The sequence below is a fragment of the Tursiops truncatus genome, chromosome 19 (assembly GCF_011762595.2).
Source record: "Tursiops truncatus isolate mTurTru1 chromosome 19, mTurTru1.mat.Y, whole genome shotgun sequence".
NCBI classification, from domain to species: Eukaryota; Metazoa; Chordata; class Mammalia; order Artiodactyla; family Delphinidae; genus Tursiops; species Tursiops truncatus.
Window position 1 is genome coordinate 5,226,390 of NC_047052.1, and position 24,128 is coordinate 5,250,517.

A 24,128-nucleotide genomic window follows, 5' to 3' on the forward strand; every position below is an offset into this window, starting at 1 on the left:
GTGTTGTGTTATGTCTACTAAAGTATTAGGGTTGACTTGTTACTGCAGCATAACCTAGTCTAGCCCTGACTAACACACTGATTTGCTTTTAGATTGACAATCTGTTAATGAGCCTCTTTTGGCCATTCCACATTCCTTAACTGTGCTGGAGGGGTTCTCAGGTTGAATATGGCCTACTCTCCCAGGACCCTCTCAGAGCCACCCTCTTGAGCATCTTCTTATGCTAGAACTGATTGTACCCAGTGAAAGGTCTGGTCACAGCCAATGACTCTAAAGAGTTTTTCTGGAGTCAGTAAGAGATTCTAGGAATTCACTTCACTTTTACCTTTGCCAGAATTACTATACACTCATCCAGGAAAGCATGACAGCCAATGTATCTAGACTTCTTTCAATTCTTTAAATATGCCAGCAATATAAATTCACTGGTCCCTTTATCAGTAATATTTTTGCGCCAATCCCTACCACTTCCTTTACCTCCTTTCCTGGCTAACAACCTTCAAGTCTCAAAATAAGTGCCACTTCCTCCAGGAAGCCTTCCTTGATTTCCCCAGCTAGGTGAAGATCCATCTATTGTATACTCCCAAACTTGCCCCAGGTAACACTCAGAGCATTTGCATTTTTTATTTAATGTCTTCTCTGCTGAGTTATAAATTCTGTGATGATGGGGCTGCAGCTGGCTTATTTACCACTATACACTCATTTCCAAATTCTGTACCCGGAAGAGAGTAGGTGCTCAAGAATTATCTACTGATCCATAAAAATTATCTGCCTTTATAAATAAGAGGGAGAACAATTCAGATAGATGCCCCCCCCAACACAAGTAAGCCAGCTCTCACATTAAAATCCCATATCTAGAATGAGATGACGCTCCTTTGAGATAACCCATAACTCGTTGCACTGTAAAAAACTGCTTCCCACAAATTGCTTTCTGCAAAGCTTAGTTTCATTTTGAAAATGTGAAATAAAGTCAGATCCTTGGCTTCTTGATTCTGCCTCACACATAAGCTCACTGTGGTGCTGGCATGATTTTTATGGGCTAGAAATTAGTGGAGTATTCACAAAGAGAAATGTCATGCAAGTCTGGCTCAAGATCCAAATTACAGAGACTTCTCCCGACTCTGAGAATAAAAGGACCTCAACAGAGCAACGCTCTCCAGTCTCGGTGTCAGATTGTTTTCGCTTTTCATTCTGTAGCACCGCAAAGAAAATCTTCTGACAGTGCAAAATACTTGGAGGAAAGTTTCTACCCACCCCTCTGAGTCAACACGTGACAAGAGCTATCTGAGGATAGCTGTTACACGTTTTCACGGCAAAGATTAACAACTCTCCACATACTCCTGGATGGGGTCTTCAAAAACCAAGTTTTAGAATAAACCACTAGGAGCAAGTTTTGAATTAAATTTCTGGGTTGGAATAGAAAATAGAAGCAACTCATCTAATACAAAGAACATAACAAGATAATGTTACACCCACATATGGCAGCTTTTCATTTCTTTTATTTTTCCTAGCGCATGTATATATATACATATATATACACACACACACACACACACACACACACATACATACACATATATACACACAATTCTTTAATGCTAGAGTATGTGAATACATTATAAAACGTAAGTTATTAATTTATTTCTAAACAAAATGAATGCTTTGCTTGGTGTGTTTTTCACTCCTTCATTCACTCAACAAAATATTGTGGCTTTTGGAAAAAGAATGAGTTTTTTTTTTTTTAACCTGCATATAAAGCCCCAGTTTTCATATTTTGTTAATATCTCTGTTTTGACATCTAAGAAATTCTAAGTATTTGAGAAAATTTGCATTGCTTTTTAACATTGAAAACTTTGACAGTTGGGGTAATTTTCTAGTCATTCACCCCTGTGAATCTAAACTGTTATCTTTTTCTAGCTTCCATCAAGGGAAATTACAATACAGTGTAAGGTTCCTCTCCTGATTACAGAACTCATCTTCAATTGTGTCACTGAAAAGACCAAACACATGCAGACATTTGAAATAAGAACCAGTCCCGACTGTTTATTACTGCTTGTTAACTCTTCCTAAGTCCATAAAACAGCAGTGACTCTGAAGTTACTGCAGAGAAAAGAGCAATGCTTAAATGGAAAATGCCGTGTAAATGAACTTTGTAGCGGCTGTTTCAAAGCTTCTAGAATCTAATCGAAGAGGCTCAAAGTTTGGTATCTTTGGTTCGGAGAATCCTTAAAGGTAATCCAATCCAACCATCCAGATGATGTATGAGTCCTCATGTAAAAATGTATTAACTCTTCTGAAAACAGAGCTGAGAAATGTGAAATGACTTGCCTGAAGCCCTCCCCAGCTGACCCAGAGTACACAGCACAGAAGGGCTGCGTCTGCCTGGGCAGGAGAAGACCTGTCTCAGCCCACATTTCTACATGTCCAACTGGGGGTGTATGAGTATCCTAGGGCTGCTATAAAAGCACCTCAAACTGGGTGACTTAAACAACAGACATTTATTCTCTCATAGCTCTGAAGGTCGAAAGTCCAAAATCAAGGTGTCGGCAAGGTTAGTTCCTTCTGGAGGTTCTGAGGGAGGGTCTGTTCCAGGCCTTTCTCCCAGCTTCTGATGGTTTGCTGGTGACCCAGTTCTTCCTTGTGGCCATCGCTCTAGTCTCTGCCTCCATCTTCAGATGGCATTCTTCCAGCGTCTTCTGTGTGTCTCTCATTTCTTTAAGGATGCCACCAGTCATTGGATTTCGGTCCTACCCTAATCCAACATGACCTTATCTAATACATTTGCAAAGACCCTATTTCCAGATAAGGTCCATTCCAAGGTTCTGAGGGTCATGAATTTTTAGGGGACACTATTCCACCGGGTAGGGAAAGCGATAATGACATCCACTGCATAGGGTGGTGGTGAGCATTAAAAGCATGTAAATAAATATAGGGAACTATGTCTGCCACATAGTAGAAGCATGATAAATGTTGGCTGTATTAGGAATTGTCTCTAAGCCCAGGCTGTATTCCTACATAGCACACAGGATAATTTCATTCTAATGTCGATGCTTTCAGCTTCTGTTGACACATTTTTAACCTCCAAGATGCTTCCTACTGGGTATATGGGGCAACTTTTGGCCCAAAACATTCTCTTATATTTCCATCCTTTACTCCCCTACTTTTTTTTTTTTTTTTTTTTTGCGGTACGCGGGCCTCCCACTGTTGTGGCCTCTCCCGTTGCAGAGCACAGGCTCCGGATGCACAGGCTCAGTGGCCATGGCTCACGGGCCCAGCCGCTCCACGGCATGTGGGATCCTCTCGGACCGGGGCACGAACCCGCGCCCCCTGCATCGGCAGGCGGACTCTCAACCACTGCGCCAACAGGGAAGCCCTACTTCCCTACTTTTTTTTTTTTTTTTTTTTTTTGCGGTACGCGGAGCTCTCACTGTTGTGCCCTCTCCCGTTGCCGAGCACAGGCTCCGGACGCGCAGGCTCAGCGGCCATGGCTCACGGGCCTAGCCGCTCCGTGGCATGTGGGATCTTCCCGGACCGGGGCAAGAACTCGTGTCCCCTGCATCTGCAGGCAGACTCTCAACCACTGCGCCACCAGGGAAGCCCTACTTCCCTACTTTTAATCTTAGTCTTCATCAATTATTTGGAGACTGGAGGAGGGCTGGCAAAACCCTGATCTTTGCCTCTGAACCAGATATAAAAGAAATTTGTCTTGTACCTTTTGGAGAAGTTTTTCAGATAAAGGGGACCCGATACTTTGGAGCAGGCAGCATTTCAAGTCCTCTGCTGTCACCCTTTCCACTGGGCATCCTGGGGGCAGGGTCTGAGTGACAGGCTATGGGATTCGGGTCATATTCAGACCTGACCGTTGATCTTTGCTTGATGCTTTTGCAACTTGGGAAAAAAAAGTAAATCCAACCCAACTTACTTTGTTTCAAAGACCATTTCCTGTGGTGCTAGCAGGCATCAGAGGCTCAAAGACAATTCGTGAATTGTTTGGCGAGCATAATCCTGGAGCTTAACATGAGGTTCAACCGACAGAGATCTGGGCTTTTCTTTCTTCCCGTGTTTTTGTCCATCTGTTAAATACTTTCTGGATTTAGCTGATTTTCCAGGATCAGTGTTAAAAAGCCCGCTGGATTTGATCAGCGGTTCTCAATCTTAGTGTGTGTTGACATCATCTGGACGGTTTGTTGAAAACACAGAATGTGTGGTTCTGTCTTTAAGTAGGCAGACAAGCACCCCAAGCACATGTGGGAAATGAAACACTGGTGGTGAGGACATCAGCTTCTAGTCTCGTGCCTCTGGGTCTCATCCTCTCCATGGAAGAATTCCGGAAAGGATTTCTCACCTATTGTGGTCCTTCTCTTAAAATTCCTTATTCCAAGGATTACTTCATCTGTCAAGGTAGCTCTAATTTCCTGATAACATTTTGAGAAGTGGAAACTTTTGCCAAAGAAAGTTATTCTCTCATTGGCGTATTGTGTATTTTTAATATTCCATTAGACTTCGTCCACTTATCTCTATAATTTCAAATTGTACTATATCATTTATGGGCTGCAAAAGGATTTTCACAGGCAAGTTCAGTCCAATTGTGCAACGGTGTGTTTATCAGTTTCCTCAAAATGTCATTTAAATTCATATTTCACATTCTGAGATCTATGCTGTGTTCTCTCTCCATCTCGGAAAGCAAAAAATCACACACATCCAACTACCACCTCTAATATGAATAAAAAATGTTCTCCACTTTATCTATTCGAAACCAATATCCTTGAAGAATTTAAGTATCTCACTATTTTTCTTTTCTTTCCCACAAAATAGCCCCAGGAGAAACCCGTCAGCCACATCTCAGCCATCCGTTCAGAGGGCTTACTGGACTGAGCTGACAAATCCAATCCCACTGTAAAACGAAGCAAAAACATATAAAAAAATCCTTTAAGGTTGAGTTAATGATAGACATGAAGGAGACATGCCCACAGAATCGTACCAGGATTCCATTATTCTGACCAGGCTCCTGTCATCTTGCCACCTACCAGCTGCGTGATCCTGGGGAAGTTACCAACCTTCGAGCTTAGCATCCTCATGTGTATCATGAAGAAAATAACAGTCCCCCAAACTCAGAGAGTGTAAGAATGAAATGAGAATTCATGGAAAGTATTCAGCCCAATGACTGGCTCATACTGAATCTTCAATAAAAGTTAGTTCTATTATTAGTATGACTCTTTATTGTCAAATAAGGACTCTTTGATAACTTGTTTCATTTCCTCTGATGTCTTACTCTTTGCCTTTATGTTTTCTTCCCTCTGCCAGTAACAGTCTTCCTCCCTCTCTTCGCAGAAACCTTCTTACTGTCTAAGTCAGGAGTCAGCAAACTATGGCCCATGGGCCAAATGTGGCACACCGCTTGCTTTTGTCAATAAAGTTTTACTGGAACACAGCCATGCTCATCTGTTTATGCTGTGCTGTCTGTAGCTACTTTTGTGCTACAATGGCAAAGTTGAGTAATTGCAACAGAGACCATATTGCCCAGAAAACCTAAAATATTTACCATGTTGCCTCCCATAGATAAAGTGTGCAGATCGCTGCTCTGAACCCCCAGATCAAGTCATCCCATTCGTGGCCATCTTCCCCAGTCCTCTGAGACAAAGCTACTTCTCTGGCCATGCATGTCCCTGGTCCTGCGTATCACTGTGCTATAAACAATCATCTCCACGCCTGTCTCCCTGCTACACTGTGTGAGCACCTTGCAGGTGGGCATCAGCTCTCACATCTTTGAAACCCCAGGCTAGGAGGGTGAAGGCCTTCGGAGAAGGAAGGCCCTGAGGGGTGGAGGAGAAGAGGGTTGCGTGGAGGGGTTCTGGAATCTCAGCTTCCAGTAGGGGTCACAGAAGGGAGGACAGAGGGCTTTTGCGGTGTGTGCACGCTACACACATCCCACACAGACAAGTGTACACCCACCTGTGCACACAGCTATGTTCACATATACACACTTTTGCATAGCCCGTAACTCCATGCACCCATTAGCAGCATAGCAAAGTACAAATGCGCACACATCAGTAGGGTCTTCATACCTGTGAACCAGGACTGCTGCCTGCCATATCAGTAAACAAAGGATGTTGCAGCCATCAAGCCACCACATTACAGCCGCCCCCCGAAGGTGAGCCCTGCGGGAACTTGGGATGGAAACAGGATGCCAGCCATCTAGCAGTCAACTGCTGCAGCCACCCCGACAAGACAATGCACCCTGAGGAGACTCAGGATGAGAACACGGAGGATACTGGTCCAGATAGCTGAGGTGCGAATCAAAGGAATGATTTCAATGAGCCCAGACTCTGCATCTTCCCATACATAGAAAAGCACTAATTTTATTAACTTGAGATGTCTGGTTTTCTTTAATTAACAATAATCTTTTGATGTTCTGACTACCTGGTCTTTGCTGCAAAAACTCCTGTATATCCTGGCTCCCCCCACCCCGTCCCACCTCTTCAGAGCAGTCCCTCAGAGCTATCTGAGAGTCCTGTCTCCCAGGCTTGAAGTCCTAAGAATGTCTGCCAAATAAAACATTAACTCTCAACTTTTAGGTTGTGCGTTTTTCTTCAGTCGACACACCTCAGTCCTACATGGCACCTGTATCTGTTGCATGACATCTTAAATATAGAGACCAGAAGGGAAGGATGGATCTAGCTGGCTCTCTGATTTCATTTTGTTCTCCCAGAAGCAGACCCTAAGACAAAGATTTGGGTGCAAACAGCTTATTCAGGAGGTGATCCCAAGAAGCACAAGTGAGTGAATAGGAGAAGTGAGACAGAAAATGAGAAAAAACCCAATATATGGGGCGGTAATGAGCAGGTTATCACTGTGGGCAGTTGGGGTTCAATCCTGCGGGGTTATCAGGAGACTGGGTAGAACACGTCTCAGAGCTGTCCTACTCAAAGGGTGAGGAGGGGATATTTATCATCCATAACTCTTGTCTCTCAAGGGTTGGTGGCTGCTCCTTGAGCATGAACTCCGCCAGAAGACTGAGCACACTCCCATGGGAAGAGGAAGTCTCCAGGCTGACAGCTGCAGGGATGACAGCCCATTGGGAGTGGTGAGCGTAGGGCACTGCCACGTTATCTAACCCAAGAGTCAGAGGGTCGATGCCACCACCATATTGCATTAGCAGGGGTGGGGGATGCACGGTTTATCCCCAATTTTCCATTCCATCTCCTCACTCTCCCCTTCAGAGCCCCAGTGAGTAAGTTGTTGAACCAGGGACACTAGAAGGAAATTATTGCTCTGATTCAGAAGACTCTACATTTACTAAGCAAAAGTTATTTTTAAATTAAGTGATAAGACTCTTGGTCAATTTTTATTTAAAAACAAGGATGTTTGAGCATGCACCATTAAACAGGATTAGGCAATTCAGAGAGCTATGCCAAGAGGCAGGGTGGCTTTAGATACCAACAGTCTAGCTCAGTTAAGCATTCCAGTTGTCTTTGGAAAAACTTTTTTTTTTTGTTGTTCTCTAATTCGCTTCCAAAGAAGCAACCAAATATCACTATTCTACTGTTAAGAATGGGATTAAGAGTATGAACTAGTTAATACTGCTTCTAAACCCCTTTAAAGGACTTAGTCTTTCTAATGAAGACTGCTTTGAAAATACCATTGGCTTCAAATGTATTTGACTTAAATTTCCCCAGAGACAGGGACAACCAAGTTCAAGTCTAAGGTCAGAGGTTGGGATCAGGGAATCATGTTTTCTCCTCTTTGCATGAGAGTAAGAGGCGAAGACAGAGATGGTGCCGCAGTTGGGTGACTATGCTCACCCTCTCCTTTCTTCTTTCCCTTCCCCGCCATGTCTCTACATCCTGGCCCCCCTCCACTACAGACAAACCCATAAGATTGATAAATGGAAGGCTGGTGGCTAAAGGTTTTCCCTTGATCTGTTATTTAGAACCAAGTAGGGCCAACAGCCAAGCAGGTCCCTGGTACAGACAGCATTTTTCTAGATGCTATCATCTCGCTGAAGTAGTATTTCTCTTTTCTGGAGGCACTGTTGTTGTCAGATCCTCTCGGCACCCATGCTCAGACAGAGAATCATTGTGCTGCTTCTGAATGTAGAAGGCAGTAGTCTGGAAGATGTTGTTTGGATGATCAAAATTTGAATACTGGGGGAGGTGAATACTGGGAGCTATCCAGCAGGATAGCTCTCATCTTCTTCAAGCGGTCATAGAATTCCTTCTTCCTTGCTCTTGGCATGGCCCTGTGCTGTAGCAGTAAGCAGGTAGGTACTGTATCATAACTCTCGTTGTATTTGAGACACGAATTTGGCCGAGCATCTCAAAGTCTGTATCTATGACTTATTTATTTCTGTCATGCCAGTATGCTGGAGAGTTTGCTGGAGAGGAGAGGAACTCAATAAACACTGACCACCTCGGTCAAAGATTCAATAATCCCATGTTTTCCTCTTCTATCCGTCCACGTCACAGATGACAAATGACATGGCAAGAGCGTCCCCACTCCTACCTTCCTCTCTCAGGGAAGACATTACTAATCAACTACTGGAGAAACCAAATGTGACTCAGAATCCTTCCCAACACAGCACTCCAGAAAGCCACTGATAGCCTTCAGAGTGGGCATGTGAACTTAAAGCTATATTTCACTTTTAACTGTGTGGACCACGGCTACCTCTCTCCTTGGCTACAAGATCTGCCAACCAAGCAAAGTACCACGCCAAACTAACATCCAGGATGTTATTCCTTCCCTAGAACCAACTGTTGGACTGAATCAATGGATTCATTTGGGGGCCACACAAGCCCAAGGTTTAAAATTTACAATCTGATAAGTTTCCTTTTCTATGAATTCAGAGAATCACTGATAGGTCACTTAACAAAGCATCCCTAGGGACCCATTATGCTTGAGCTCTGTGACAGCCAGTCACAAGGAAGGCACAGAGTGGCCATCAAGAATGTCTCTGTTTAGTGAGATGGAGGGCAGGAGAATGAACCCAACACACATGGGCTCTCCCAGAGGGAAGAGGGAGCGTTAAACAAGGGAGATGTAGCTTCCACTCAGTTCCTCCAAGCTGGAGTCTTAGACATTTTGTGCCATGGACACCTTCAGGGTCCTTATGAAGCTTGTGGACACCTTCTCAGAATATGTTTTTAAACACATAAAATAAATGCATAGGATAACAAAGGAAGACAATTATATTTAAACACAGTTATCAAAATATAAGGAAAATAACTTGATGGTACATGTGCTTCTTTATCAACTCATCAGTAACAAGATTGAGTGTTAAATCTAATTATTACATTAATTTCAAAGAAGTAAAGAAAAATTGCAGGGGAAATTTTTTGGATATATCTCCATCCACTGTGATGGGATATGAAAATATCTGTGACTTTGGTTATCAAGAGTTGCCGAAACAGCCAGCACTGTACTGGTTTACCTACGCGCCCAAAGGAAAAAGGTACAAATTGTAGCTAGTAGTTAATGAAAATAAATATGAAGTATTTTCTCATTCATGTTCATGCACCCTCCTAGATTCTATCCACAGACCTCAGATTAGGGCCCTGCCTCTAGGAAAAATTACAGGGATTTTTTACAGAGAAGGGAGATTTTAAAGTTGGAAATTTTGATGCTTTATTTGAGGCTGATTTTTCTTTATAATAACTACATTCACATGTCACCATGGGCCTTATTTGGCAGGACACTAACTGGTGGCTTGTATGAATATATTCCCTATTTTAAAAAAACCACTATAAACAAATGTTATTTAAGAAGGACATTCTTTGAAGCAGCTGCGCTGGTCACCCTGGGAGGCCAGGTAATCTCGTTATCTGCTCTAACACCAGCTGCTGTCGTACTGAGCTCTGGCTGGGTGTCTGGTGGAGAGGATGAAGCTGTTATATCTGGCCCGAAGCCACACCAGCCAGTTACTCAGGGTGGACCCAGCTCCAGGGCTGGCTCCCATCTTGCCAGAGCGGAAAACGCCGAGTCCAGGTCATAAACGTCCCGCTCCATTTTCTACCCTGCACAGAAAAAGAAGTGGCCAGCAAAGCCTTCACTGTCCCCCTCTGCCTGTGGGGACATTCGGTATGCTGAGTGCTTTTTGATGGTGTCCACCCTTTTCTGTCTCTTTAACAGGAAATCTGCTCTGTGCTGGGTTCAAGAAACCCCTCTAAAATCCTCCCGCCCAGAGAGCCCTTGGAAGAGAAGAACCAAGGGCCATGCTTCATTTTTCCATCCTCTGGTTTCTCTGTGGAAGGACTTGAGCTGGTGGACACTCTGGGCACCCCCCCATGCCCTGCGTCCATTGAGAGGAACAGGTCCCTCTTCCTATCTTGCACGAAGGTAGCTTATGGGCCAAGGCTGTCCTGCTGCATCCTCCTGCCCTCACTCCACCCCAGGGAAGTGGATGGAGATACTGGGCTGTGAGAGTGGCATCTCCCCAGCTGGCTCTCCCTCTGTGTCTCTCTTTCTTCCTCCCCGCCATCTCTCTCTGCCCCAGGCTTTGCCTCTCTGCCTGGGAGAGGATTCCTCAGGTGGGCTCCACGCAGGTGGGTGTAGCCTCTGGTTGTCCCACTCTGCCTGTGACTCAGGGGGGCCAAGTCTCTAATTCAAGCATAAAGTATCAGCAAGTTTCCTTGGCCACAGACTCATGGCTCTCCTTGTCGATCAGTTTCATTGGTAACTGAGCCTACGGCTTGGTCTCCAGTTGTCCTGTGTCTTGTTCCTTGGGGGGTTCTAATTTGGGAGGAGAAAGAAGGAAGGGCATTGTTCATGGACTCCTAGCACCCCAACACTATAGCATTTGCCTGAATGAAGAAAGCCCTCACCTTCTACCCTTTGCCTAATTAATGAGGATGTGGCTGGTCTCATAACATATATCCAGCACCTGTGATTACAGCTCTCCAGAGGATGCAAAATCCACACTCCGGTGCAGACTCTGTAAGGCACAGAAGTAAAGCAGAAGCAACAGGTTCTCCTGTGCCCTTAGTGAGAGCTAATGGAAGCCACCTCCTGCAGGCAACACTGGTATTTCCTTGCACTGACTCAAGTGGGCTGCTTGGGTTGGATGGCAGACACTCAACCTTCCAGACAGGCCCCGAGCTATTAACTGATAGGCCTGATAACGGTCTGGCCAAGCAGACTTCACCCCTGGATAGAACACATCTGGTCATCCTCAAGTCTCATCATTATTTTATTACTGGTAACAATGGCTACTATTGGTTGAGAGCTTTCTACGTGCCAAAGCTGATGTACTTCACATGTCATCACCTTCACTCTTCCAAACCATGCAAAGCAGGTTGCATCAGTTTCCTATGGCTGCTGTAACATCTTGCATAACTTAGTGACTTGAAGACAAAATGGGTTTATTATCTTATAGTTCTGGAGATCAGAAATCCAAAGTGGGTCTCACCGGGTAACATCAAGGTGTTGGCAGGGCTGCGTTCCTTCTGGAAGTTCTCTGAACTTGTTTCCTTGTCTATTCCGGTTTCTGGAAGCTGCCTACATCTCTTGGATGGTGACCCCTTCCTCTATCTTCAAAGCCAGTAGCACAGCATCTTTAAATCTCTCTCTCTCTGACTCTGACCTTCCTACTTCCCCCCCTATAGGGACACTTGTGATTATATCAGGTCCAAATAGAAAACCCAGGATAATCTCTGCATCTCAGTATTCTTAACTTAATCACATCTGTGAAGTTCCTTTTGCCCTGTAACCTAACATACCCACAGGCTCTGGGGATTAGGATGAGGACGTCTTGAGGGGCATATTCTGTCTACCCTATAGGTCACGTTATAAGCACCATTTTAGAGGTGAAGAAACTGAAGCTCAGAGAGGTGAAGTGACTTGTCCAAGGTCACACAGTTAACAAGATACAGAGCCAGGATTCCTCCTCAGGGCTCTAAAATTCCCAGGCCTGTGTTCTGAGCCGTTACACCCCACGGCCTTTCTAATTGGAGAACTGAGGGAAACCGAGTAAAACTTTTCAAACGTGTGAAGAGGCTCAGAGCAAAGAACGAAGAAATTCCTGAAGAAGTTTTATAAACTATAAGGTTGTCCTTTAGGCATCCAGATTTTCCCCTCAATATGGTCTGTGCTATTCTCTCAGCAGCCTGCGGGGAGTAGACAAAGCAGAAGTTTGGGGGTCAAGTCCAATTCTCACATGGATTTCCAGCATGTGAATCAGGAAGGTCACGTCAGCCCTCGGGAACTTGGCTGCCCCTGTGGAAAATGGGTAGGTGGTCCTATGGTGGTCCTATGGTGGCCCTATGAGGGTTATGGCCCTGACTTAATGCCTGACTGAAAAAATCGATGCTGTAATTGTTCACACCATAGATGTCCAGTGGAAGTACAACATACACTACCCCGTGTATTAGATAATCGAACACCAAGAAGAGGTAAGAATGGAGTTTTCCATCCTTCCCCATCCCAGAAATCCAGAGCTCAAGGAGACAGAACACAAGAATTAGAACCCAAGGAGTCTTCCATGGAGTAAAAGAAGTCTGCAAAACAGTTTATAAGACACAGGGGAGCAAATATCTAAAGGAATTTAATTTTGGTTCCTACTTTTGAGGTCCATAAATAGAGATGCTGTTCATTGAATTTCAACAGTCATTTCTACAGCTGTTCTTTGCAAAGGTCAAAAAAAATTTCATTTCCCATGGCTGTCTTAAAAACACAGAAACACACACCACACTATATCTATTAAGCTGCCTGCTGGAACCGATGAAAGGAAAGGTAAGCAGCACATGTACCTGACAAGGAAAGCCACTGCCATGGCCATGTGGCTTGAAGCAATGAGAATGCTTATCATTTCAAGTGGGGAAGTTTTGACAAGATTTACCTTAATACACCCTTAAAAACATTCTTTCCTGACAGTTTAAATATGTTGCCTGTGATCCTAGCAATATTGGCAGAGGCCACGATGCCTAGTATATGATTCCCACCACAACATTGTAAAACAATTACACTCCAATAAAGATGTTAAAAAAAAAAGATAAAGGAGAATTCAAACAAAGAAAAGTGCTCAGCTCAAACTCCTTAAAAAGACTAATGATACTTTTACAATGGAAATGTTAACACTGCATTTTAAGGGCCTCATTTGGAGACTGTTTGCATTTGCAAGAAAAAAGCAAGCAAGAAAAAGAAAACAAACCCTCCAAACTGACCATTAGCTACTTTGATTAGTTGCAAATTGCTCTGGCTATGTTCAGAAAAGCTGGCAGATTTCAGCTGATGAATTTCAGTCTAGCAGCCAAGATGATCGACTAAATAAACCATTTATCAAATGTTAGGGACCTCTATCTGATTTTACTTTGTAGTGCAGCCAGACATGGTTTAAAAACATAGACAGAGCTATCAGAATGAGGGGCTGAGTATGGTTATACAAAAGAATAAAACAGTGCCCCCAGTGAACCCGATTTCGTTTAGTAGGATATGGTCCTTATTTTGTCCAAACATTTCCCCATTTAAGCAAGAGGCCCAGATCCTTGTGACCACCCTGTTCACCAAGGTATTCTTAGAGCCTAGTGCAGTTCCTCACACAGGGTACGTATAAGGTGAATAAATTAGATTGCTGGATGATTACACGAGGGCAAGAGTAAGCTCTCAACTAAAATAAAATCATTTCTTTTGTCTATATACCCATGCTAGGATGTGGATCTTGCAGTAAGTTCTGAGACAGTCTGTTAACTATGTACTCATAGATACAAACTGAAGGAACATAAGCCATCCATCCCTCCATTCATGTCTTTATCCGTCCCTCCATCTATCTGTTCATCCATCTATCCCTCCATCCACCCATCCCTCTGTCCATCCCTTCTTCCATCCCTCCCCCTCCAACCATCTCTTTATCCATCCACCCCTCCATCCAGCCCTTCATCCATCCATCCATCCATCCATCCATCCGTCCATCCATCCAACAAATCTTTACCGAGTGTCTTATTTACCTGGCACTATGTTTGGCAATGGGAATACAGAGATGGGACAGAGATCCAAGATCTCTTTCTTTAGAAAGGGTATGTTCTGGAATGGTTTCAGAAAAAGTGAACAGAAGAGCTCGTAATGGAAAATACACCAAGTTTCCAAGTCAAACTTGATGTCTATTAACATCGAACTTATGATAAGGCAAGGGCAATACATGGTCACTGCAGCTGCTCTCACGACTCAGCTGTGAATCCAAGGAACTGCAGTAAAACCCAGCTCAGCATTGGCAAAAATGAAGAGTCATGACTCACAGAATAAAGTGAACATACCCTGCACCATCTGGGGAGACTCTTCTTCTGTCTGTGACATGTGGGTAGAAACAGTACGTAAAGCTCTCAGCAGCATCTGATGGGAACTGGAGCCCGAGTTATCAGCAGTCATAGGGAGTGTGACAAATGGTAATGACTGTACAACGCTTTGCTATCTGCAGAAGGAGAGGGGGTTGTGCACATCTCGAAAAGGCGATACAGTTGGTAGTGCAGATGTCATTACCAGTGATTACTGATGAGGAAATGGGCTCAGAGAAGGTAAATGATTTGCCCAATGTTACACAGCTGGCCAGGTGGGGAACTGGCACTCCCAGGCGGCATCCTACAGAACAAATCGCACACCAAAGGCATTCAATAAATGTTTTCTTTAAGAACTATAGTCTCAAAGTTGGAAAAGACATTAAAGATATAACCTTTACTAGTTAACTGAATCCCTTCTGTTATGTCCTACTAAGGGCAGTCTGTGTTTGACTATATCCTACAACAGGGAACTGACTAACCACTCTTAAAATTTACTACTAAATCAATAATGATAATGATGATAGCTTGTGTTTATTTAGAATAGACAATGTACTTTACATATTTTGACACATCTGATCCTCACCAACAACCCACTTGAGGTAGGTGCTGCTATTCCCATTTTATAGGTGAAAACCAAGGCACAGAGAGGTCCAATAACCCACTGCTATGGGTTGAAGTGTGTCCCCGCAAAAGATATGTTGAAGTCCTAACCCCAAGTACCTGTGTATGTGACCTTATTTGGAAACAGGGTCTTTGCAGATGTAATCGAGCAACGATGAGGTCTTTAGGGCGGGTCCTAATCCAGTATGACTGGTGTCTTATAGGAAGACACAGGCATGCACAGAGGGAAGACAACATGAAAATACACTGCTCCAGAAGAAGGACATGTGAAGATGGAGCTGGAGACTGGAGTGATGTGTCTACAAAACAAGCAACGCCAAGAACTGCTGACAACTACCAGAAGCTAGAAGAGGCAAGGAAGGATTCTCCCCTAGAACCTTCCAAAGGAGCCTGGCCCCCCTGACACCTTGATTTCAGACTTCTGACCTTCAGAGCTGTGAGAGGATAAAATTCTGTTGTTTTAAGCCACCCAGCTGTGGTACTTCATAACAGCAGTCCTAGGAGACGAATACACTCACCTAGGTCAAAAGCCAGATAAATGATGGGGCCAGGATTCTTTCCCCAGATCCCACCTCCTAAGTCAGTAGGAACACTGAAACATGCTCTCCAAAGGCAGGAAGACCATGCAATTCACAGCACATTTGAATCACCTGGGTTCTCTTTCAACTACTGATGCCTGTGTTCTACCCCCCGTGCCCCGCCCCCTCCCCCCGCCCCCTAGACTGATTTTACGGATCCAGCTTTGTTTGCAGCACTGAGGTTTCTAAAGCTCCTCAGCAAAGTTTGAGAACCAGTGTCCTAGTTGATGCTACTCTTCCCCTCTAGGGGAGTAAGCAGAACAAATCCACTCTCTCTTTCCAAAGACCAGCCCTCCTTAAACAGGAAGACAGCCCTCCTGTTCCCTCTGAGCCCCCCTTTTCCAGGCTACACATTCCCAGGTGGTCCACTATCCAAAGGAGGCCCGCAGTCAACTGTGCTGCCCCAGAGGACTCCTGAATCACGGCGCCTGCAAATGCACCCGCTTTGGGGGAAGCCACAATGTAGTTAACCTTGGACAGACTGGAAAGCAGGGACTGACCCACTGTCCCTTCCACCGACCATATCATTTTCCACCTGGCCTGGTGTTCTCCCCAAGGTCACGGCTCAGTGGAGGCGGAACATCTCAGGGAGATGCCCACTGGACAGACAGCATCTGCTGGGCAACGCTGGTGGCCCACAGAATTGGAGCCAAGGCAGAGGCTGATCGTAGTTAGGAGGGAGAGGAGGGGGTCAGTTATAGTTATGGGTCCTCAGAAGATGAAGTGGATGAGCTGCCTTCTAGCATGTTCCCATTGCCCAGGGTGGGTGAGAGATGGGCGGTCTTGCTCCCGGCTCTGCACTGCAATTGGGTCTAGAGGCTGCAACGACACCCTGGGCAATGAAAGGAGGTCACCTGGCCAGATAGCGGCCTGAGCACACAGAGGGGCCATACGTTTCGCGCTGCCTGCCTCTCTCTCTCCCCGACATCCTTCCTTCCCTTCACCTTGCAGCAAAGATGTTCCTGAGCTAAGGACTGGGACCATGCAGGGAGGACACACTGACACAGTCCTCTCCTCCTCAGAGCGCGGGAAGGGGCAGCGCAGTGAAGGCACCTGTCTCCCCTGGCCCCGCTCAGGACGTCCTGGGAAGAAGAAAGGGCAGCGACCAAAATGGCAGCATTAAACAGCATTGACTGGCGTCCTTGCCTGTCCTCCATGACAAGCTTTAGTACAGAGTGACTGTGTGACAGGCAGGAAAGGTGGACGGGCAGGTTCAAAAGAAACAGTGCCTTCCCACCTCCCTGAGGTCTTCTGTCACCTCCCTCTTGGGGTCCTGTCGGGGTCCTCTTTGGGAAAGTACTAGATGGAAAATCAAAGTGAAAACTTTACATCACTCGAGCTCAGGTCAACGCTTGAACTTCCGGAACCTCCACTCCCACAAGGCGGGGGCCAGACAGGAGCAAACCATTTGCGAAACCTCAGGGGCCCCTCAGCTCTAGGAGGAGTCCCATCCTATTTGTTAACACCCATTCAACGCGCAAACACACCATTTCAGTTACTGTCAGTGAATACATGGTAACCACACTTAACAATGGTTTAAATCATATCAAAGTTTGTAGGGGTCCCAATGGAATATTTTCTTAAAAATGAATGGTGCATAAATCTGTTTTAAGTGTTCTGCCCAGATGATCCAGAGGTAGACTTCTGAAACCACACCTAACACAGGATGCCTTCTCAGAAGGTCTCCAGAAATAGTAACAAACAATTCCATAATCCCACTGCGGGAACTTGTCATATGGACATGAACCCTGGGAAAGGTACAGTGAGATGAAAACACTGCAAACTGGAACATACTCATGGGAAGTCTGACACGCAAGTTCTGGCCCTTTAAAGACAAGCAACTTGAAGTCACGTTTTACCCTTTCAGCAAACTTGCCCAAGAGAATCTTAGCACAGCACTAGTAAACAGACAAGGCTTGCCTGAATCCAGGGACATTTCTTTCCTTCAGATTGTAGCCATGTTGCCTGGGTCAACACTGAACTCTGGAAACCCTCACAGAAACATGTCACTTTTCATTCATTTTCATTGATTTTCCAATTTTGGTTAAATTGCGTTGATCTTTTTTTCCTTTATGGAGCTGTTTATGTATTGTAGCTGAAAAGGCTTATTAATTTAACTCCCATAGTAATATACTTATTGCTACTTAACAAAAACCCAAACGACAAGAACATGAACTTGAGACACATTTGTCCCCCAAATAAACCTTAAAAATGGAATGATCTACTATATTATCATTTTGGTTTATAAATAGAGACTTACAATGCATTTTCTACCAGTAAAAAGAGAAGCTGAGATGGAGAAATCACCTTTCTCTTGTAGGAAGAATTTGCAAGTGCCTTCAGGAGAACTAGAGGTTATGGGAAAGCTGGTGTGTGTGCGTGTGTGTGTTCTCGCACATGCGTGCTGGGAGGGGAATAAAGGGAGAAATGGAAAGTTCTTACTTGCCTCTGAAGAAGATAATACGTCAGTCAGGCAGTCATAAAAATAGGGAGGTTTGGAAAGAGAATGAGAGACAAAATGGAGGAAATGGACTTAAAATGTTCTTTTTTCTGCTTCCTATTTTTAACGAGAAACGATTACATTTTCCAAGTGACAATCAGAGTTTCAATGCAAATTTCAATCTCTTCCTCTCTTTCCAATAATTCCCCATTTTCAGCTACTGTTTCCCACTTTTCACATGTAAAATCTTAGTGTCATCTCCAATTCATTCTTGCCAATATGCCAAGAAACCTATAATTAGGAGTGCTGAAATTGTGGTAGGTAGTGGGCAAACAAACATGCAGACGATCACATCTGTTTTCAAGAAATTTACTGTCTAGGCCAGCGGTGCCCACTAGCACTTTCTGTGATGGTGGTGACAGTCTCTGTCTCGGCCAGTATGGTGGCCACTAGCCACACAGGGCTCCTGAGCAGTTGAGATGTGGCTGGTCTGACCAAGAAATTGATTTTTACATTTTAATTTCAAGGATGTGAATTAAAATTTAAATAACCACATGTGACTAGCGGTTACTGCATCAGGTCTAGACCAAGAGGAAGGGGATATTCTTGTGTTTTTTTTTTTTTTTTTTGGCGGGGGGCGGGGCACACGGCACGTGGGATCTTAGTTCTGTGACCAGGGTTGGAACCTGCATCCCCTGCATTGGAAGGGAAAGTCTTAACCGCTGGACCGCCAGGGAAGTCTGACAGAAGGGGATATTCTTTAAAGAGACAGATGACAGTGTAAAGGAGCATGTGACAAATGCCATGTGAGGGCTGCAGCTCAGAGCAGTCAGAGTGGAGGAGGAAGAAGGCTGTGGAAGACTCAGCGGTGGAGCACCGCTTCCTAGATGGGGCGCATCTAACCCAGAAGCTTGTGAAGAGCTACAGCGAGGAAAACAGAAAGGAGGGGAGAAGGCATTTCTCACCCAAGGAGTTTTTAAATCAAAGACACAGAGGGGAAAATGCACAGGACTGTGAGGGAAACCCAGCCCTCGTCCTGCGGCAGATGGTGCTTGCAGAAGGTCAAGGGTGACTGCCAGGGGGCACGTCCATGGAACGATGCCCTGCTGGGAACAAGGGATCCCAGGATGGGGGCAGATCTGGGGGGGTGATGGAGGCAGAGAATCCTCAAGTGGGTTGACATGCTGTGTGAAGGGCCAAGAGGCTCTCCTCTGGAAGGTAGCCTGTGGGGGATGACAGGGTAGCCCTGGGACTTGGGAAATAGGCCAGGGCCACCAGACAAATGTAGGGGGATGTAAGTGGGCCAGGAACACATGCCCCCCTAAGTGCGACAGCTGCTACCAGCTCCACCTGACTGTCACAAGTGGTCCGACCCATCGTCCACATGTCCACACTGGGACCCCGATTTCCAGAATTTCTGATTTTCAGAAAGGCTGGAAATTGGAATTTAAAAAAATATGAAATCAAAATATTTGGATATGGTGACTAATATGAAACTTTAAAACACCCTGGGCCAAACCAAAGAGCAGGCATGTGGACTGACTGAGGTCCACGGGGCACCTGTCTGTGACACGTGACCTGGAAGATGGGTGAGGTTCCATAGAGATCGCCTTGCAGGACAAGAGCAGAGACTGAGGGGAGAGAAAGGCTCGGGCGGAAACACTGGCACAGGCAGCAGAAGGTTTGAGAAAGAAGTAAGTCAAAGCTACCTGACTCTGTGACAAGGAGGAGAGTGTCAGTGATCTGGGACAGTCACTTCCCTCCCCTTTCCTTCCCCCCTCCCTCCCCCACCCTCCTGGCAGACAGGTGAGGCAGGCAGAGCCCACAGTCGCTGGGGCCTCAAGAGTAAGTGGTCGGTGATGTACGGTTCCCAGGGGGTAAGGGCAGGGGGGAGGGATACATTGGGAGATTGGGAGTGACACATACACACCACTATATATAAAATAGATAACTAATAAGGACCTGCTGTACAGCACAGGGAACTCTACTCAGTACTCTGCAATGACCTATATGGGAAAGGAATCTGAAAAAGAGTGGAAACATGTACATGTATGACTGATTCACTTTGCTGTGCACCTGAAACTAAATCAACTATACTCCAATAAAAATTAAAAAAAAAAAAAAAGAGTAAGTGGTCAGTGAGGAAACAGGCATCGAGTTGAATGAATGCAAATAAACGCAAAGGACATGGCTTTTCCAGTGTGTGTTTTCTGGGGTCACGTAACATCCCATCACCCTTGACAGATTCTCCCCAATCCAACCATGTGTAAATATCTCATTTCCGCTGCTACATAAAGTGCCGCTGACGGAAGCCGCACATCTTCCCTCATGTGAAAGCCATGTTCAATTCTCATGAAAAAGAAGTTGTGTGCTTTGCAGCTCACCTCCCGGTCCAGCAGTGCAGGTGACACGACGGTGACAATGTCTCCTTTCTCAGGATCGATGTAGAACATGTTGGGAGAGGGCCTGTCAGGCGTCTGCTGACGGATATTATACCGCAGGAGGGCATTATCCGTGGCCGGGTCGTCCGCGTCAAAGGCTGTCATCCGCATCACCGTGGTTCCTGAGGGGGCAGGAGCAAGGGATGGTCACTTGGGGGACAGCGATGGGCAGAGCCCCTCCCCGCACCTGGGCAATGGCAGTGGAGTGATGCGTCAATCACTTTCCAAATTAAAAAAGCAAAACCCTTCCCTGGCTCCGTTAGGTTTTAGCTTTCCTTCCACCCTCCCTCTCTCCACCATCACGTTAAAAGACCTGAAATAAAGAAATCTTTCCTGTTCAGCAGATTGACAGCTTAATTTTTCCTTCTCCTGATACGCTGTTTATTTCCACGGGCTTTCATTTCATTGTGGATGTGGCTCTGTGACAATGGTCTTCACTTTAAAATCTCTTATTGAATGCCTACCACGTGGGGGGCCCTGGGATGGGTGTCCGGGAAAAAGGGGTGCCAAAAAGTCACATTCCCTGGGGTCCGGCAGGTCGGCGCTAAGCAGGAGAGAGAGCGTTTGAAAATAATAAAGCATTCACAGCGCATTGAGAGAGGGTGATGTGAATACGGATGAGAACAGCCTCATCTAACCACGGGCTCAGGAAAGGTTGCCGGTGCAGGTGGGTGAGTAGGTGTAAGCGAGGGGAAGGAGGGGCGCCTCAAAGGGAAAGGTACTGCAGTTAATTCCGGTTACAGGGAATGGGCGTGGATGTTACTTGAGCATGCTCTGTGCGCAGCCGCAATGCCGACACTTTAGAGACGAAGATGGTATAAAGACGAGAGTGACGGGGACTATTTGATTATAACAAGGTTGAGAAGGGTGTCGGACACAGGGCTCGCTCACACACAGCTGATACGAAGGGCGACTGGCATTAGGTGCTTTGGAAGACAACTGGATAGCAACTAGTACAAAAAAAAATGCATTCACTCTCTTGGCATTTACCCTCAAGAAACACTTGCACGTGTCGACAAGGGGTTTTGGCGGGGATGTTTACGGAGGATCCGAGAAACATTTGGAAAGAACCTAACCATTCAACAACAGAGGAATTGCTAAAATGATGTTATCCCTACACTGTGAAATACTCTGCAGCACTTAGAAAAGGTTGTACAGATAATGTGCTCTAACACAGAAGGCTCTCCAAAACTGAATGATATCAAGTTGGAAAATGTTATCCATAGTATAACATCATTTTTACGAACCTACTTGCAAACAGAAAATTCCACAAACTTTATGCATATATTTTTCAGGTACAGTTTATGTCCATAAATGGATAGAAGAAGGTCTATAAGGGTGAACTTCACACTGGCTTTGGTGGTTAAACCTGGGAAAGGAGAGAGGGCACTGGGATTAATGGTGATGCAGGGACGAGGGAAGATGGTGGCCGATCTGTAATGGTTTGATCATTTTTACAAGGAGCATGTAGTATTTTGTGATTAAAATTTAATTTAAAGGGATCATAATTATAAACACCAATAGAAGCACGGTCTAGAGTGGAATCTGGCACATTTACCTGCTGGTCTTGACAACCGAGAGCCACCATATTTGGCTCAGGGTGACGTGCCCAACTCTAATTTTTCACTGTGGTTTACTCTTCTGTGAATGTAGGGCCCCATCTTCTGATTCTGAATCCTCTGAGCCCACAACATGTGAGCTAATGGGTAAGAGATGGAACCAGCAGACCTATCGTCCCCAGCAGGAATACTCATATACAGAAAATATTCAAGCTTAAAGGAAACATAGAGTTCATCTAGTTCAGTCACCATCCCGGTATTCCTTTCCCTTTTATAACAGTGCTTCCCAAGCCATCAAAGCCCGTTTATTTTTTCCCATAATCAGAATCAGATTATCAGCCATTAGGTCCGAATGATCAGGCAAACGGATCTGACCATCCTAAAGTAAGATCTATCTGTTAAATAGTCTCAGCTCATCTCATCAATCTGTGAAATAGTCTCACTTAATTTCACCAATGTTGCCATTAAACCAGATGTATCCAGACACATCTTCTGCTCTGTGTTGTGTCTTTGCCCTTCTTTGTTTCTTTGTGAAACTGCACCAGGGCAGGCTTCAGGGACAGTGTCGGAATAGATACTCGGCACATGCAGCCCACTGCCTTGTCCCCTGCCTTCGGACCATGTCAGCAAGCCATCTGGTTCCTGTGCTGCTGCTCACTGAGCTGCACTGTGCAATCAGGGTTCTTTCTCTGCCCAGTGGTCCAGGAAGCCGCTGCCAGTCTGTCAGCGTTAGTGTCAAGGGTACACTCGTTTGCCTTCCTGGTCTAGGAAAACAGGCCCACTTGGGGGTCTCTGTCAGAAATGAAAGGCGACTTCCAGGCCCACATCTCACCCCGGGCCACGCTAAGTGAGCTCCATGTGGGCAAAGACCTGGAAGGAGGCCTCCACACCACGGATGCCCTACAGGAAACAGTCCTCAGCTAAGGACCTGTGACCTGGTGCCCTGCACTTTGTTAGTGTCTAACGAATGCTTGAGTGATGGAATTTGTGCCCTATTTAATATGCCTTTAATTGAAGTCAGAAACGAACAGGCAAGAATGTATAAAAAAATGAAGCCATCATGGTTTGTGATTGTCATGGCTTCGTAGGAAGGAAAAAAAGACCTCTCAGGGTGATGAATTTTTAGTTTCCACCAGGACATTCATTGATAATGTCTTTTTTGGTATTATTTTTTGCAGATTTGATAATATGGGATGATAAAAAGTTATCCTGGAATACTCCCAAGGTTACACAGAAGATGTTTTTTATTTTAATGAATTGTTAGGGAGTAAGTGAACTTGGTCTTAAGCCCTGCCTTTGTCTTTACCCTGCTGTGAATACACACCTGGATTTAATTCTGAGGCCCACTTCTGTAGACAATGAGCATTGCTGAAGTCATCTAAATAGGTTTGCAGCATTGAAGGAAACGACCTTGGGGTAACATCTAGGTTCAGGTCTTAACTAACTGTGTGAACTTGAGCAAGTTAATCAACCCTCCTTGAACCTCAGTTTCCCCATATGCCCCCTCATAACGTTAGGACATTAGTAACACTTTTCTCTATGGTCACTGTAAGGACTTGATGGGACAATACATTAAATAACTTGGTGCCGTGCCTGGTACGTTAGAGTTCTGAGGAGGATGACTTTTATCACCGTTCTGTCCTGAGTTCTGAGCCTACCATGGCGGTGCAGGCAATGACCTCAGACGAAGGAGCTCAGAAGTAAGTTGTCCATAGAAACCGGCACCTGCTATGGCAGAAGCCCCGGTGCCCATCATCTCAGAGTTGCCCTGCCTTACCTTCTCCCTCCCGCCTTGTCCACAGTCTTAGTTTATAGATTTGGGTTTCTACTGTGGAGATCACAAATCTATGATAACACATACACACGCGTGTGCATGCACGCATGCGTACACGCACGCACACACACACACACACACACACAGACACTCACACACACATTCTGGAGCCGCCACTGCTTCTCCATACGGTACTCTAGTACTCCTCTAGGATCAAGGCTCTATCCCGAGTCCTGGTATATCTGATGGGCCCGACACCCTGTTCTTGTCCTACTCCTCCTCTGGCGGCTGGATCATGATTTTCTTTTCTTTTTTTTTTTTTTTTTGTGGTACACGGGCCTCTCACTGTTGTGCCCTCTCCCGTTGCGGAGCACAGGCTCCGGATGCGCAGGCTCAGCGGCCATGGCTCACGGGCACAGCCGCCCTGCGGCATGTGGGATCTTCCCGGACTGGGGCA

At 45.4% G+C, this 24,128-nt stretch overlaps 1 protein-coding gene across 1 annotated transcript in view; it reads right to left on the reverse strand.

Moving 5' to 3' along the window:
* The window catches only part of CDH13 (cadherin 13), a 1,012,702-nt gene that overhangs the window by 213,762 nt on the left and 774,812 nt on the right, over positions 1-24,128 (reverse strand). Inside the window, exon 7 of the mRNA XM_019940487.3 lies at positions 20,282-20,460. Within this exon, the coding sequence (XP_019796046.1) occupies positions 20,282-20,460 (179 nt within the window). The remainder of the gene's footprint in view (positions 1-20,281; positions 20,461-24,128) is intronic.